At 37.0% G+C, this 15,262-nt stretch overlaps 1 protein-coding gene across 8 annotated transcripts in view; it reads left to right on the plus strand.

Moving 5' to 3' along the window:
- The window catches only part of LOC116825693 (dystrophin), a 1,328,444-nt gene that overhangs the window by 212,398 nt on the left and 1,100,784 nt on the right, over nucleotides 1–15,262 (plus strand). For all 8 annotated transcript variants that reach the window (XM_075059803.1, XM_075059815.1, XM_075059808.1 and 5 more), the window contains 3 exons: nucleotides 576–713; nucleotides 5,779–5,931; nucleotides 6,932–7,114. In XM_075059803.1, the coding sequence (XP_074915904.1) occupies nucleotides 576–713; nucleotides 5,779–5,931; nucleotides 6,932–7,114 (474 nt within the window). The remainder of the gene's footprint in view (nucleotides 1–575; nucleotides 714–5,778; nucleotides 5,932–6,931; nucleotides 7,115–15,262) is intronic.

Consider the following 15,262-nt stretch of genomic DNA (forward strand, 5'->3'; position numbering starts at 1 on the left):
TTTCAACAAAGGATTATAAAAACACATCAGCTGGTATAACCCATGGTTTAGAAATTTACTTTTGTTTATTGTTTTAATAAAGAGGTTTTTTTAATGTGGGGAGAGTAATGTTTTTCAAAACTTTTTGAACTAGTCATAACTTCTGGACATTGCATGAAATCTAATCTCAGACATCTGCAGGTTTTCAAGTCCTGCTTTAATTAGTCCTTTCAGAAGCTTTACACATTTTTGGTACTGTAGTTAATAAAAACATTTCATCTCTACTATAGAATTATAAGCACAGGTAACACTGACAGACCCCGCTCATCGGCGAGTGGGATCAAATGTGTGACCTCTGGAGCTAACTGACGATTAGTTAAGGCTGTAAAGCAGGCTCATTTAACTCTCTCTAAGTGGTTTCAGTGCCACTAGATGGGACACAGCGCCACGCCCAGAGGGTGTGTGGGTTACACACACACTAGGTGATTATTTCCCCTGTGAATGTGTAGGATTTTTATGTATATATGTCTCCTAGGGTTTATTGAGTTACTAATTAGATTAAAATACACATTATACCTGTTATTTTTTTTAATCAGAGTGAAGACAATGAGGGTACTGTAAAAGAATTGCTGCAAAGGGGAGACACTCTACAGCAAAACATCACAGATGAGAGAAAACGAGAGGAAATAAAGATAAAGCAACAGCTGTTGCAGACTAAACATAATGCTCTCAAGGTATAAGAGCTAAATTTGTGAACACGTTTCCTAAATTAACATCTTTTTTTGTTGCAGGGCAGTGTTCTCCTTGGATAAATGAAACAATTATTCTTTTGCTGTCTAATAATTTTAAACAGTTCAACTGTATGTACATATTTGCTTCCGCATTTTTGGTAAAATGTTTCCAGTATCTTGACGGGTAACAAACAAAGGTTATTTTAAACATCTCAGTTAAAAAGTAATGTCTTGTCCCTAGAACACTGTAACTTTACACTCAGGGGATTGTTGACAATTAGACTAGAAGGATTCAGTTGCCTAACAATATTTTTATAACTCAGCGTACATTGTAAATATTTCACCTACTGCAGTTTAATCCTCTGACCTTAGTTAGAATCATTTGTCATAAATAATGTTAATTTTGAGGGATTTTTCACTCATTCGGTTTAACTTTTGTACTGAACAAAAACAGTAAATCTTGCTAGCACTGTATGCTTAAACTATCTGACAGTTACAGATGCTGTATGATTTTAGTGGTAATTCTGGAACATAGTATTTTGCATAACTATAATAAAATAATTGGACCCTTGTGACACTGTAGGGGTTCACTCAGACCAGTAAGAGGTTCTGTCCCTGCCTGCCATGTAATCTTGGCTGCCTCTGGGCTGTGTGGCTTTGGCTCAGAGCCCTGATGTCAGAAACCTGCTTCCAGCAAGATGGTCTCACCCTGGCTTCCACCAACCCAGGTGCTTCTTGCAAGGTGACTCCAATAACCCTTCTGGACCTTAGTTTCCCCAAACTATCTCCCCTGCAGTGGCTAGTCCCTCTTAGTGGACACTCAGAGGTAAACAGCAAGTTCGGTGCCTCAAAAGAACCACTACATAGAACAGCTTGTTAGCTCAGCTGGGTTATACATGGCACCTTAACAAACAGCGTTAGTAAAACTAACAATAACTTAATTAACAAAGAACAGAGATTTAAGTGATTTTGAGCAAGAGTGAAAGAGGCATGCCAGAGTTGCAAAAAATAAAAGTAACGTATTTTCTAATGTCTAAAATTTAATTCTAGCTAGACTTAGCTTTGCCTATGGTAGTTTCTTACTCACACCAAGCTAGCAGCATTCGCCAGTCTGTTTTAGCAGGTCCCATCTTTCATAGATACAAAGCACTGGCTGTTTTGTTCTCTCAGGTGAGGGATACCCCAAAGTCTTTCAGCTGGTTCTTATGGTCCCAAAGTTTATCTTTGTCTTCAAACCCAGGAAGCTCTCCTGAGGGCTCAGCTTTCTGTGTCCAGTCCACTAGGGAGCTGACGCCATGTTTGTGTAAGAGGGGGAAAGTCCTACTATTATGGGGAACTTTCCTGGCTTATGCACTACCCCGGTAAAATGGGCTAGTGAAAGGATCTGAATCCTTGCTCCTCAAGGGCTCCCCTTCCACTCTCCTGTGTGACGGAGTCTTTGTAACCCCAACAAGGCTGGGCCCAGGATTCCTGTGGGGCTCGACCCCCAACCTTTTTATGGTCACTTAAGGCAATGGCTAGGGTGTCCTCACCCTGGGGTGCTCTCTTTGCACTGGACAGCTCCCTGACCCACTGATCATTACATACAGTTCAAATCAAATAAAATTTATTAAACAACAATCAATTAAAAAAATAAGGAAAAAATGGGAAAGATTAAAGGAAAGCATAGAACCCCGCTCTGTGGCACGGGGACATCACAACCAGCATCTCTGCAGTGTAAGGGATGTTCAGTCTGTTCATCACAAGTCCCAGGCCTCCTGCCCAGGCCCTGGCTGTGCTGCAGGGATGCTGCAGGTCAGACACGTGCTCTGGCAGTGGCCACACACCTCCAGTCTTTAGGTGGCAGGACCCTTCCTTCTAGTGTTGCCTCCACCCTGTCAGGGTTACAATTCCCCTCCAAGTCTGGCCAGCAAGGCCTCTTGGGTGGGGGCATCTCCCTGTACTGGGCCCGCTACCCAGGGTCCCCCTCTCTCCCTCCAGCTGCTCACTGCACCCAGCTCCAGACTGCCCCAGCTCCACTCTGCCTCAGCGCTGATGATGCTCTGCCTCCATCTCCCTGGGCTGCTTCTCTGGCCCCTCCGACTCTCCGCCCCTCCTTCCACCCTCCCCAACAGGTCTGCTTTGTAGGCTGCTTCTGTGACTGCTCCCAGCACTCACCTGCTTCCTGGGTTGCTTTTCTGTCCCCTCTGGCTGGCACAGCCCTGCTCCACAGCTTAGCTCGGGCTCCTGCTTTCTCCTTAACATGGCCCCACTCTGATCCAGGAAATTCCAGAAGAGGGGACCCCCCCTGGCCTCCTGACTCCCTCATTAGCCAGCCTACCCTGTCAATCAGGCTGCCCTGGAGCATTGGCATCTCTCCATTGTTCCTGGGGACTGTCAGTCTCATGATCCTGATTTCCCAAGGACCCTTCCCTTTTCTTTTGGTACTGTGAGCTAGCCAAACAAAACTCCCCCACTGAATTTTAGTAAGGGGACATTTGTTTTGCAGTCTCCTGTGTTTTACAATAAGAATGATCTTCCTGCCATCCCAATGCAAATAAATAGCCCATTCTCCTTGTCTCCTTCACACCTGGCTCAATAGACAATTGAGTCAAAATGGTGTTTGCCTTTTTCCTTTTTTGCCTGGGAGGGGGAGGAACAGTTTTGCCTTTTTGGCCTGATTACAGGCTTTTTAACGTAATATCAGAAAGTATCCATAATTTTGCATACAGTGTTGTTACATAAATTTTACAATGAGAAGCGTGATGGTAGTTTTTGCCTGATATTTTACAAGATACATTTTAAATGAATATTGTGACAACAGTGTGTGAGTTTTATTTAGCTAGTCAGGCCAGCTGAGATTTACTTTTACACAACAGGGAGCGCCTTGCTATCTGGCACTGAGGTGCTAATAGGGTCACAGGCCTCACTGAATCTGACAACCAAGGTGCTGAATTCCAGAGCACCACAGCTGAACCAAATGCTCTTTTGATCAGCACTGGGTATGCAGCCACCCAGTAACTGTGCCTGTAAACAATCTAGTAGCAAAGCCTAATTGCTCAAGATGGCAAGCTTAATAGGCAGTAAGCACCTGGATCCTTGGAGAAGAATTTAAAAAGACTGGCAATGCATTCAAGGAATCAGACAGCATGAAGGGCACCCACTTTTGGACTGTAGGGAGAGTTGTTTTGTATCGGAAAGGCATTCATGATTAACCACCCCACCCTCTAGTGCCTAACTTAGAAACCATCAATACAGGTTCCTTTTCTTCATTGCTATTGCTTGAGTTGGCAAATCATAATGCCATATTGTGCATCAATATTTTTTTGTTATCTACAGTAATTTAAAATCAAAGCTGTAACAGCTTTTTCAGTGTTCCAGTGAGATGCCGTGGAAGGACAAGGTAACATTGGGAACTAAGTTACTGAATCATGATGACCCGTAGAAGTAAGGACCAGGTCCCACAAACAACATGTGTAGAGTCTTCCCAAGAGCTATTTATTTATTTTAAGGTTTTATCAGGGGTCAGCGAGGGATTGAAGAAAAAAATATTTTGTTGAATATTAATTCTTAAAAGATATATGATCATGTAAGCCCTCATGATTCAGGATGTACGACAACCGTTACCTAAGTGGGGGGTTAGAAATTAGAAACTTTGCCCATGTTCAGATCATGCAGTCACTGCCTACTCTATGGTTCTTGAGCCTTCCTCTGAAGCATCTCCTAGTCAATATAGGAGACAGGTTACTGGACACACTGCACCACTGGATGGTTCCAGTATGGCATTTCCTAAGTTCTTATCACCGAGAGAGTGTTTGAATCCAAATGATCAAGATTGTGAGTTATTTTCCCCTCCTGCCTCTCTCAATAGTCTTCACTAAGCTCTCTTTGGGTTTGGGGGTTTGACATGCTTACACTTTATTATTATTTATTAACAAAATAGCATCCTTGCTTTCCAGGTGGATTTTCTCAGTTTTTCACAGCTTTTTATGAGGTCACTAAAAGGATGCCTGAAGACCTGATGGTGTTCTATATATTTTAGTGAAAACTTGAAGTTCATTAAGTTTTCCTTTGAGGAAACCAAACCACGTGCATGTAATTCGTAATTTGTACTGAGGTGAAATAAGTGAACAGTTTGCAGAGCTGTAATGTATTGCCCTTAATTATGATAAAGCAGCATTCAGATCCATGCTATTGACCAGATTATTACAGGCTGTGTTTACAAGGACTGGCGTGATTGATTTTCTTTTTGGTGACTCAATAAAGGCATTCAGCCTTGACAGATAAAACTCAATGGAATATCAAACAGTTTAAGCAAATTCAAGTAGAGTATTATTTCATATAAAATGTATGGGAAATAAAATAACATTTTTGTTTTTTGATAATGTAAGAAAACCATTTACAAAGTAACAATAATAATGTGGATAGTGTTCACTGAACTCCACATTCTGTCTTTTTGTAACATTAAAGTAAAACAAAAGTCTGAATCTTTATTGCATCATTAAATACCCTTTGCAATATTATATGCTCAAGTTAGAATTAGGCAATACTTTAAACTTAGTGTATTCATATGTGAGCATAGACTGTTAGACGCATCAAAGTCATAAACATGAGGCAGAATTTTCATGTGTAAATTGTTCTTTACTTATAAAAAAGCCCTATTTGTATAAAATAAATCTCTGCACTGAAATGCTTTTCTTTTGAGAGGCCTTTCATATTTCAGGCTTGAGTTTGGTAAGATGTCACGGTGGGAAGCTCACCTATGACTAGATTTAAATTGGGTTAAATTTCCAGCTGTCTAGTGAGTATTTCAGTCGTAACTTCTCTGAATATTGGTGAATTTCCTCAAGAAATCATTGAGCATGTAAACATGTCTGAGTTATAAAGCCTCCCTCAATAGTAAAAGTTGCCTATTATAGATTCAGGAAAATACACTGGCTCTGTTCAGTTAATCTTATCAGAATTTAATTTAAAAACTGAGCTAATGTCCTTAGGTACTTTTCATTTATTTTCTACAGTATACGTACATGCCAACATGTATATTGTAAATCTTTTATTGATATTCTAATAATGTCTGCACTGTGAACAGGATTTGAGGTCTCAAAGAAGAAAAAAGGCTTTAGAGATTTCTCATCAGTGGTATCAGTACAAGAGGCAGGCTGATGACCTATTGAAATGGTTGGATGACATTGAGAAAAAGTTAGCCAGTCTACCAGACACCAAAGATGAACAGAAGCTAAAGGTAATGTTGTTTTGGGATGACAATGGTAGATTTTTGACACATTCTTTTATTCATTTAAAAGACAGCAAATACAACATATCTCTATATTACATACACACACACACACACAAATTCAGCAGTACTTTATTTTCTTGTTTTATAACATACATATTGACAGTCTAATCAAACTGACACATTTCTTTTGTTGTAGATATTGTTTCTTGTATTCTTGTAAATGTTATATTGAATGTCATGCAAGTGGTATAAAACACATTAAATAAAATCTATTAATAACGAACAGTGTGCACTGCATTAAGAAATATCAGGTGTTTTCTAGTAAAAATTGTAATTGATTTTATGTATCTTTGTTCCAGATGAACAAATGACTTACCGGTATATGGATGACCTCTTTCTCATATTAGCACATTCATTTTCATCAAAACATTCATATGTCACTGTTAAAATTCCATAGATTTATTCGCATATCGTCAAAAGATTTTTCTGGTTTATTTTGCATCGTCTTTCTTTGCTTCATTCTCTGAGTTTCCTACAAAGTTAGAAAGCTGTAAACTTAATATATTTGCACACCCCCTGAACAGCTGTGTGTACTTAATATGTTAACCTTAATAGATAAGAGTGATCTCTCCAATTGCCCATCACAGTGCTAGGGAGAAGTAGAAAAAATACATTGTTGGCCTATGTTCATAGCTTTCAGTGTACACTAATTAGTATCAGAGGGGTAGCCGTGTTAGTCTGGATCTGTAAAAGCAGCAGAGAATCCTGTGGCACCTTATAGACTAATTAGTAGTATCTCAAAAGCCAGCCAGCAGGAAGATTCTTGAATCTTAGTTTTGTTTTATTTGTCTAAATGTAAAATAAGACTTGACTGTACATTTCTGATTTTAACAATAAAGTGGAAAATCTTTGAAATGAAAGTTCTGACAGAAGTATTTTGCTAATTCTTAATTGATTAACCTAGTTAGCTAATTGCTCTGGGCCATGTATTGGTTTTGCTCACTAGGAAATTGATGGAGAATTGGAGAAGAAGAAAGAAGATCTGAATGCGGTGCACAGGCAAGCTGATCGCTTGTCTAAGAATGGGGCTGCAAAAGCAGTGGAGCCAACCCTGATACAGCTCAGCAAGCGCTGGCGAGATATTGAGAGCAAATTTGCTCAGTTTCGAAGACTCAACTATGCACAAATTGTGAGTTGTTACTGGCAAACCTATATGTTTGCAACTACTACTGCTAACAGAATCCTACTAACAATAAGAGTTTTAGGTGCAATGTCAACTCTTCTAATAAAAAAAAAAATCTGTCAGCAAGTGAGAGAAACATTATATTCCAATATGAAAGAGCTTGTGTTTCCTTTTGCTCTAAAAATACTCTTAAATTAAAATTGGCCAAAGACAGAAAACTTAGCAATGAAAAGCATGTTGATTTTTGTTGCTTCATTCTTTTTCCATAACATTAGCAGTTTAAACCTGTCAGATTACCATGCATTTATTTTATTCAGTAAACATGTAATTCAGAAACAGAATGCATTACTTTCAAACTACCATCCCATGCAAACTTTAATTGTGATTTTTATTATTCATAGTGTATAATATACACACTTAGGAAGAGATTGCAGAATTTCTTCGTATACTACTTGTGCGTGGCCTTTCTTCAAACACTTCAAATATCAGAGGAATTTTTACTCAGAAATTGTATTTTGTTAATTGAGAGGGTGAAAGCATCAGTTTATAAAAGATCTTTTTTCTTCTTAATGGTTATGAACAATTTAATCATATGTAAGGTACAATGATTACTTCAAGACCTGGATAATAAAGGGTTGGAGAGGAGAAAGTTGTCATTGTTTCAGGTACCTAATCAAAACAGACACCATATAACATATTCATTTCATCTCAAAGTTCAGCTTGTACAATATACAAAAATTTTCCTTATGGTTGTCAGTATTTCTCATCAGATCTTTACCATGGGTTCTCCCCTCTAGCTCTACTTCTGTGCACACTTCTTTCTGGCCTTTTGATTTTATATTAATATGGGGGAAAAAAATCTCATGAAAATAATCATTGATACCAAAGAAGTTGTTCACATGACATTCTGTTACAGAATTTATAGCAGCAAATAGGCATTTCCACAAAAATACTTACTTTGAAATTGTGTGTTACTGCATGTTGATTACAGATGGGTCATATCCATAGGATAATAGAAAAATGCATATATGATTAAAATATGCTTTATTTTACAAATATTGGGCAAGATAAAGAAAAATCTTTGTCCAACAAATAAGTGATGACGCAAAAGCTTTTGTTCCAAAAAGCCTTTTCTTCACTGCACTAAGTTTCTCAAAGTATAGGCTTATCTTTTTTATTAAAATTATGAGGAAAGAATAGCACTGGGGATACATGTGCAATTGACAGAAATAGTGAAAGAAATATTAAAGTTCGTTTACATGGTAAATCGTGTTCCAGCTCATTACTCTGTTAAGCTTATTATGTTTAATATTAAATGTAATGATTGTGATCAATCAAATATAATTAAAATTTGACAATAAGCTAGTGCAAGATACAATATGTCTTGTAAACTGGTCTCTCTTTCTAATGAATGTGTTCTTTTAATAAGAAAATGGATTATAAGGATATACATGTTATCTATCTATCTATCTATATACTCTGCTTACATTGTGCTATTTGTGTAATCTACCATGCATGTTATTGCAGGATTGTATTTACTTTTAAAACTGTATTAACAAAATAATAAAAGTGATATTTTTCTGCAACAAAATATGGAGAAGTAGTTAAACAAGGAAATAAGGTATAATTATTTCAACTAGTCAATACAAATTTTTTATTGACTTCTTTGGTCTTTTTAAACCTACCAATCATTATAACCTAATTTAAAAATAGTTAAATATTTTTAAATAAGGTTGGATTTAAAAATGCTGCTTATTATATGCAAGAATCCATCCACTAATATCTGTACATGAAATGAATTCTGCAGTTATTCAATCGAATTTGATGTGTACAGTGTAACTTTTCTTAAGCTTTCTTCTCTTCATAATGATGAATGATGACTTGCTGCGTTGAGAATGGTAATGACAGCACCAATGTAAAATATGACTAGACTTTTACAATAGGTATTGAAGTTTATGAGAGGCAACATGTTTTAGGTTTAAATATGGGCGTAGGCAAAAAGGAAGTCCTTGTTTATTGCTCACAGCTCTGGCTTTAATTCTGACTCATTTTGTGAGCTTTGGCAACTCACTTAACCTCTCATTGACTCAACTTACCTTTTTAAAAATTCGGATATTTACCTACCTCACAGGGGTGTTGTGAGGATAATTAGTTAGTGTTTGTGAAACACTTTAAAAATGCAAGCTAATCATATAAGTGGTGCACTCAAGCTATTTATTAAAATGCAAGCTGACTTCAACTAAAAAGTAATTCCTCAGAGACTTTCCATATTACCTCCAAATGCAAATCACCAAATAAAGCCAACAGTGAAACACAAATAAATAATGAGAAAGTATTAAAAAAGAAAATGTAGCCTGTTAGGAGATCCTCCTTTCCTTATGGAGATCCTAGTGACATTAGCTCTGTGCCATAAAGAGCCAACTAACTGAAAGTGATCTATCATAAAGCCATAAGGGCTCACTGAGTTGTGTAAATTCTTCAGACAGTAGTGGATTAGCCACAGGCTCAATGGGGCCACCCTGTGCCCAGGGACACCAGCCAATTGGAGGGCCCTGGAAAAATGGGTGTCCCCATACCCAACCCCAGTCCCTGGCAGGAGCACCAGGCAGAGGGAGTGGGACACGCCCCCTGCCACTGGTCCTCAGGGGGAGTGTCAGGCAGGGGGAGTGGGGCAAGCCTCCCCCCTGCTCTCCGGCAGGAGCACCGAATGGGGTGGCAGATTGGGGCAAGCCCCCGCGCCCTGACCCCACTCCCCAGTGGGACTGCAGGTGGAAGGGGTGGGGAGGAGCCCCCACTTGTCCAGACCTAGAGCCCCATGCAACTGTAATCCGCCTCTGGCTTCAGTGATCACACTGAATATATGTAGTATGGTCAAATTCTGCATAAACAGCCAAAGTTGTGATTGAGATTGCTGGAACTTCATTAATTCAAAGTAATGATAACAATAAACTTCATAGACTGTTTTGTCAGTGTGCTGCACAGAATTATGATATATTAGTATCAAGTCAGAATAATTTTGCTCCCCGGATTTCACTTGACCCCATTTTTGGTGCAGGAAGGCCTACCAAAAGAATACAAGCACTATTATTTAAATATTGATTCTCTTTAGAATAAGTAGTAGAGATGTGATTATTTATCAGAGATGTTACTGCTAAAATATTATCCAGTCTGAAGCTACCAATGTTCTATATCTCTGAGAATTCTCTCACTATTTTATAGAGCAATATGTGGTGTGGTTAGGTCTGGAAGGATTAGATTTTACCAAACACTCACAAACCAATTAAAATTTTCCATTGAAAATCAAAATGTACATATAGGCAAAGTGAGAAAAATGCTGTTTTTGAGAACTTATAAGAGATTCTTTTAAGGATATTCACTTTGTACATTTTGACATGCGATGTTGATATTTGTGTTTTAAGTCATAAAGCATTTTATATCTCATCAATGCTTTAACCCCATAATTCTGGGCAGCTGTGAAAATGTAAATAAATTAAAAAAAAATGAAATGCTTAAAATGAATATTGATATTATTTGTTGAAATTACATAAAAACTTGAATTCTGCCAAGCCTAAATGTAGCTATAAGGTATAAAGTAAAGGAAAAGAGGAATACAACAATATAACCCCTCGTTAACAAAAAAAAGTTTCAAATAAATCCATTGAGTGTTTTTGGACTCCCAGTTTGACAATTTATATAGAAATAAATGTCCAGTACATTAAGCAGAATGATGTCTGAGAGAAAATGGCAACGATGGAAAGCTCATCTTGGGAGAGGATGGTAACTTGGATATGTTGAAAATGCAGATTAAAGATGATGAAACAGGCACATCAGGAATAAAACTGCACAAGACCCAAAACCACCTTGAGTGGGAGATATCAACAGAACAGTAAAAAGATGTGTCCTCTTTTCCTCCCACCCCAGTGGTGGCACATTTGTAATGAAATAAACACAATAGTCTAAATTTTATACTTGGATGTTTCTAGGTAAATCCCACATGGAAAACGCACATTCTGGTCAGAATTTAGCCCCTTTTTTCTGTGTTCAAAATTTATGATCACCTTGCTAAAAAATTCACTTGGAAACCAATTGATAGCCAGTGCAGCACATGAAGTGCAAGTGATTTACTGAATAACTGAAAATAGAGATTTTATGTCAGGTATCCACAAATTCCAATGAAGTCAATGGGAGCTGCAGATGCTTTAAGACCTTTGAAAATCAGGCTCTCTGTATTTAATTTGATCTTAGTGATATTATACCTATGTAAATAATATTCATCAAAACAAGTGGTATGCTTATTTTCCTTTTTTTACCCCTATAAACACTACTACATGATGATGATGATGATAATTTAAACCTAGGGAGTATATTTCTAGGTTACTGTTACACTTAAGTGTCTAAATTCACTCAGCCTTTGGATTCATGCTAAAACTAGCAGATATGCAGTAGTTGTCATATTTCTTTGCTTAATTATTCTTGTGTGCCAACAAAAGCTAAGGTTCTTAAGGCAATTTCTAAAGTCCAAATTCTACTCTCTGATGTATGTGCAAATTTCCCATGCAAGTTATTTTGTGGCAGAATTTAGTCCTAATATATATTGAACTATTCATATTGCTTGCTATTTGTATTTTACTTGCTTTTCTAGAAGATTTCTCCTATAGAACAGTAACTGGGTAATTCTGAAGTAATTTTGTTAGAGCTGATGAACTAAAATTATTTTAAACATTTTGACAGCTGCACATGACATCTTCTATCTGAATATTAGTAGTATGTTATTAACTAAGCCTATAAAAGGGATGTCTGTAAATCTTCAGATTTATGTGGGAATGTGAGAGTTCTCTTTATTAGATATACAAGAATCACACACACAAAACTGGAAATAGAAAAATAAATTGCATTTTGTTTATGAAAAACACATTAATTCCTTTTTACAAAAGATAACAATCACATTCAGTATAGTCCAAAAGTAAAGTTTCTAGTTGGTTTTGTATACAGCAGTTTGTCCTAAAGTTGCAAGACAATAATTTCTTCTAATTGAATGAGCTTAAAAACACTGACTAGAAATTACAGCTGTATTTTTATTTAATAAATTGAATTACCATGTTTTTTCAAGACCTCCAATATTCTTTCTGCTATTTTTTTTTGTACTTTGTTACATAATAGCTGTTGAATGTGTCTTTACAAATCGGTAGCTTAAAATACTGTCTTGCACATGAAAAATTTATGCTTCTATATGATTTTTTAAATTTTGTTTCTTTACATCATTTGTGAATATTTACTTTCGTTATTATGTTGTGTATTTGGTGTCATTTTAACTAATATGATTAAGTCTGAGTTTATTGTTCTGTACACAAAACAAGTATGCCAAATTTGTCCAAAACAGAACGGATATGGTGACTAGAGTTCTCTATATATCTACACCAGAGAAGGAAGAAGCAAGTCAGTCTTCCATTTTAGAAGCTTGTGTCCCTAAATCCAGTTTTGATAGTAAATTTTCAGTCATGACTGAGGTCATTTGTGAAAGATTTTTTTTTTTAATAATCAGAGGTGACACGCCTAATTTCTATTAGAAAAGGGGAAGTTTCACAATTCTATCAAGAGGGGAAAGTGATTTATGAATGGGAAAGAAATTATTGGATAATTTTAAATTTGGTATCTACAAGATTTATTCTTCCAGTAATGTACTGAATTTATTAAAAAGTCCCAAAGTATGAACTAAACAACTCTCACACTGATGAGTTTTTTTGGTCAGTGCTTTGCATTACATAAATAAACTTTTCCCCTACCAATATTAAAATTTTAAGACTTGATTAGTATCTTTTGAAATTATATAGTTAATTACAGGTCTAAAGGTAACTTTGCAATATTTTGTTATTTTGGAATGCTGTATTATACTGAAGAATCTTATATCTTCAATACTCTATGAAATTCTTATTACTGGATTTCAGTCCTCATTGTTTTGAGAGAACAAACATGTGCCTTGTATAATGAACATTGAATACAACTGTTTTCAGAAAGAAATGCCTTGATTTGAAATTAGTATACATATAATAGATTCTCCTGAGCTTAAACCCTTAAATGTACAATCTTACACGTTTTGGAAATTGAATAACATTCTGTTTTGGGGACAGGGTTGCTTTGTTTTGTTGGTAGTGAGGAGAAAATAATCTGTGTGTTTGCACTTGAACTGATGGGTATGTGTTCAATCAAAAATTGAGGGTGGGCAAGTGGAGAATGAACTGATAACCTGATTTTCCACCTCTTGAAAGATGATGCATACCATCATTAGAGTTATGTGCTTTATTGAATTTCACTCACTTAGTTTCAGGGTATTATATATATCAATAGTCAGCAGAAGTCAGATAGATGCTGTCAAATAGTTAAGGCTGTTAATATGTATTACCTTAATTTTTATAGAATAAGAAATAGAAATGGTCTATTATTGCAGGTTAGTTTGTGCACTCACTTCCTAGTCAGGTCTGTTCCCTACTATGCAATATTCAGTTTTGTTTTATGTTATATATGGAGGGGGACATTCTATTGTCACCAATAAAAACAAAAATAACCAAGTTACTTTTGTGGGGCACAAGCAATATTTGAGGTACTCTTCAGCTTCTTGACCATCTAACAGCTCTCAGAACTGTGCGTATGAATGACTGACATTCTCTATAATGTTGTTACACAAACAAGAAAATAAGCAAAGTTAAATCATAGGAGTTTCATTAGTAATATAAACTGAAATCCTGGCCCTGTTGAAGTCACATAGAAGTTTTACCATTGACTTCAAAGAGGTCACGATTTCACCTGTATCGGGGAAAAATCAATTTCCATCAAATGATAAAAGACCAACTTACAAGAGCCAGACTTTTTATTTTCAAACTACTACACTTACATGTGTAAACAAGGAAGAGTCAGAAAACTAACTTCAAAAACAATATTGGGTTTGTTTAAGGTAAGTGTACAAAATAAACATTTTGATCTTGCCAAAATCAATTATATGCTGACCATTTATGGGTATTATCTGCAACATTACACTCAATGCCAGCACTCTCAACCTGTCAAGACTGCTTTAGATCAACCTCACTCAGGACTGAGCAATTCAGTGCACAATTTGTTTATGCAGCCCTATGGGTCTGATGCATATCTTACTACCATAGAACTGGGGCCAAGATTTGTCTGAAATCGGTGGAAAAAATATAAATACATTGGGATAAATGGGTTAATCTTTAATTTTCCAAGTGAGACATGATTCTGCTTTAGGTTCTTTAAAGCACTGTATAAATGCCTAGTATTATTCTTTATCCCAAAAGAGAAGAGACTGTTGTGTGATACAAAACGTGATCAACCTCGCAGTGAAGATTAGGGGAAGTGCTCATATTAGATGATCAAGATCACACACAAAATTTGGCTAAAAGGCATAAATATAGTTTGTAAAAGAACGTTCTGAAATTCCGTTAACTTTTTCAGAGGTAGGTCTCTTGGCTTTATTCCATAAAATCTAAGACTGATTGAATGTTTAGCACATTTGTTATTGATCTGGTACAGACACATAGATGGATTTTAAGTGGCAGGCTGCAACTTTTATAACATGTAAACACATGGGAGGGGCACTATCTGCCCATCACTCCTATTCTCTTATAGAAAGCATTTAAATGGTCACAGTGCAGGGGTTACAGGGCTCCTACCATAAAACCTGTAAATTGGAGTAGGTTCCACTCAGCCTATATTTAGAACTCAGCTTCCTGTGAGTCCTAGCACCCTCGCTTCACACAAGGGCGACGGAAGGTGCAGCAAGTTGAGGATTTTAGCCCGTAAGGGCCATGAGGTCTGACCTTAGCCGTTGAAGGCCACTAGGTCTCACCCCATGCCATAAGCCCAAGGCCCATCACTAAACTCCCAGGTCTCTTATCTCCGTGAACTGCTCATTTTATTCTTTTAACCGTACTGGAAACTGGCTGCAGGTTGTGATGAATTAGCAACTCAACCAAGTTCCTCAGTTAGATACTAAGTGAATTCCTAGTTGGCCCACCGTGGTTCAAAGACGCTGCAAAGAAGGTGGAAAAACTCATTTGCCAATTGGCACTGTGGGAGAAAACATTCCTTCCTGACCCTCACATCGATGACCAGCTGAACCCATAGCATCTGCCTGCCAGTTCC

Source organism: Chelonoidis abingdonii, chromosome 1, assembly GCF_003597395.2.
Source record: "Chelonoidis abingdonii isolate Lonesome George chromosome 1, CheloAbing_2.0, whole genome shotgun sequence".
In the NCBI taxonomy this organism is placed as follows: Eukaryota; Metazoa; Chordata; order Testudines; family Testudinidae; genus Chelonoidis; species Chelonoidis abingdonii.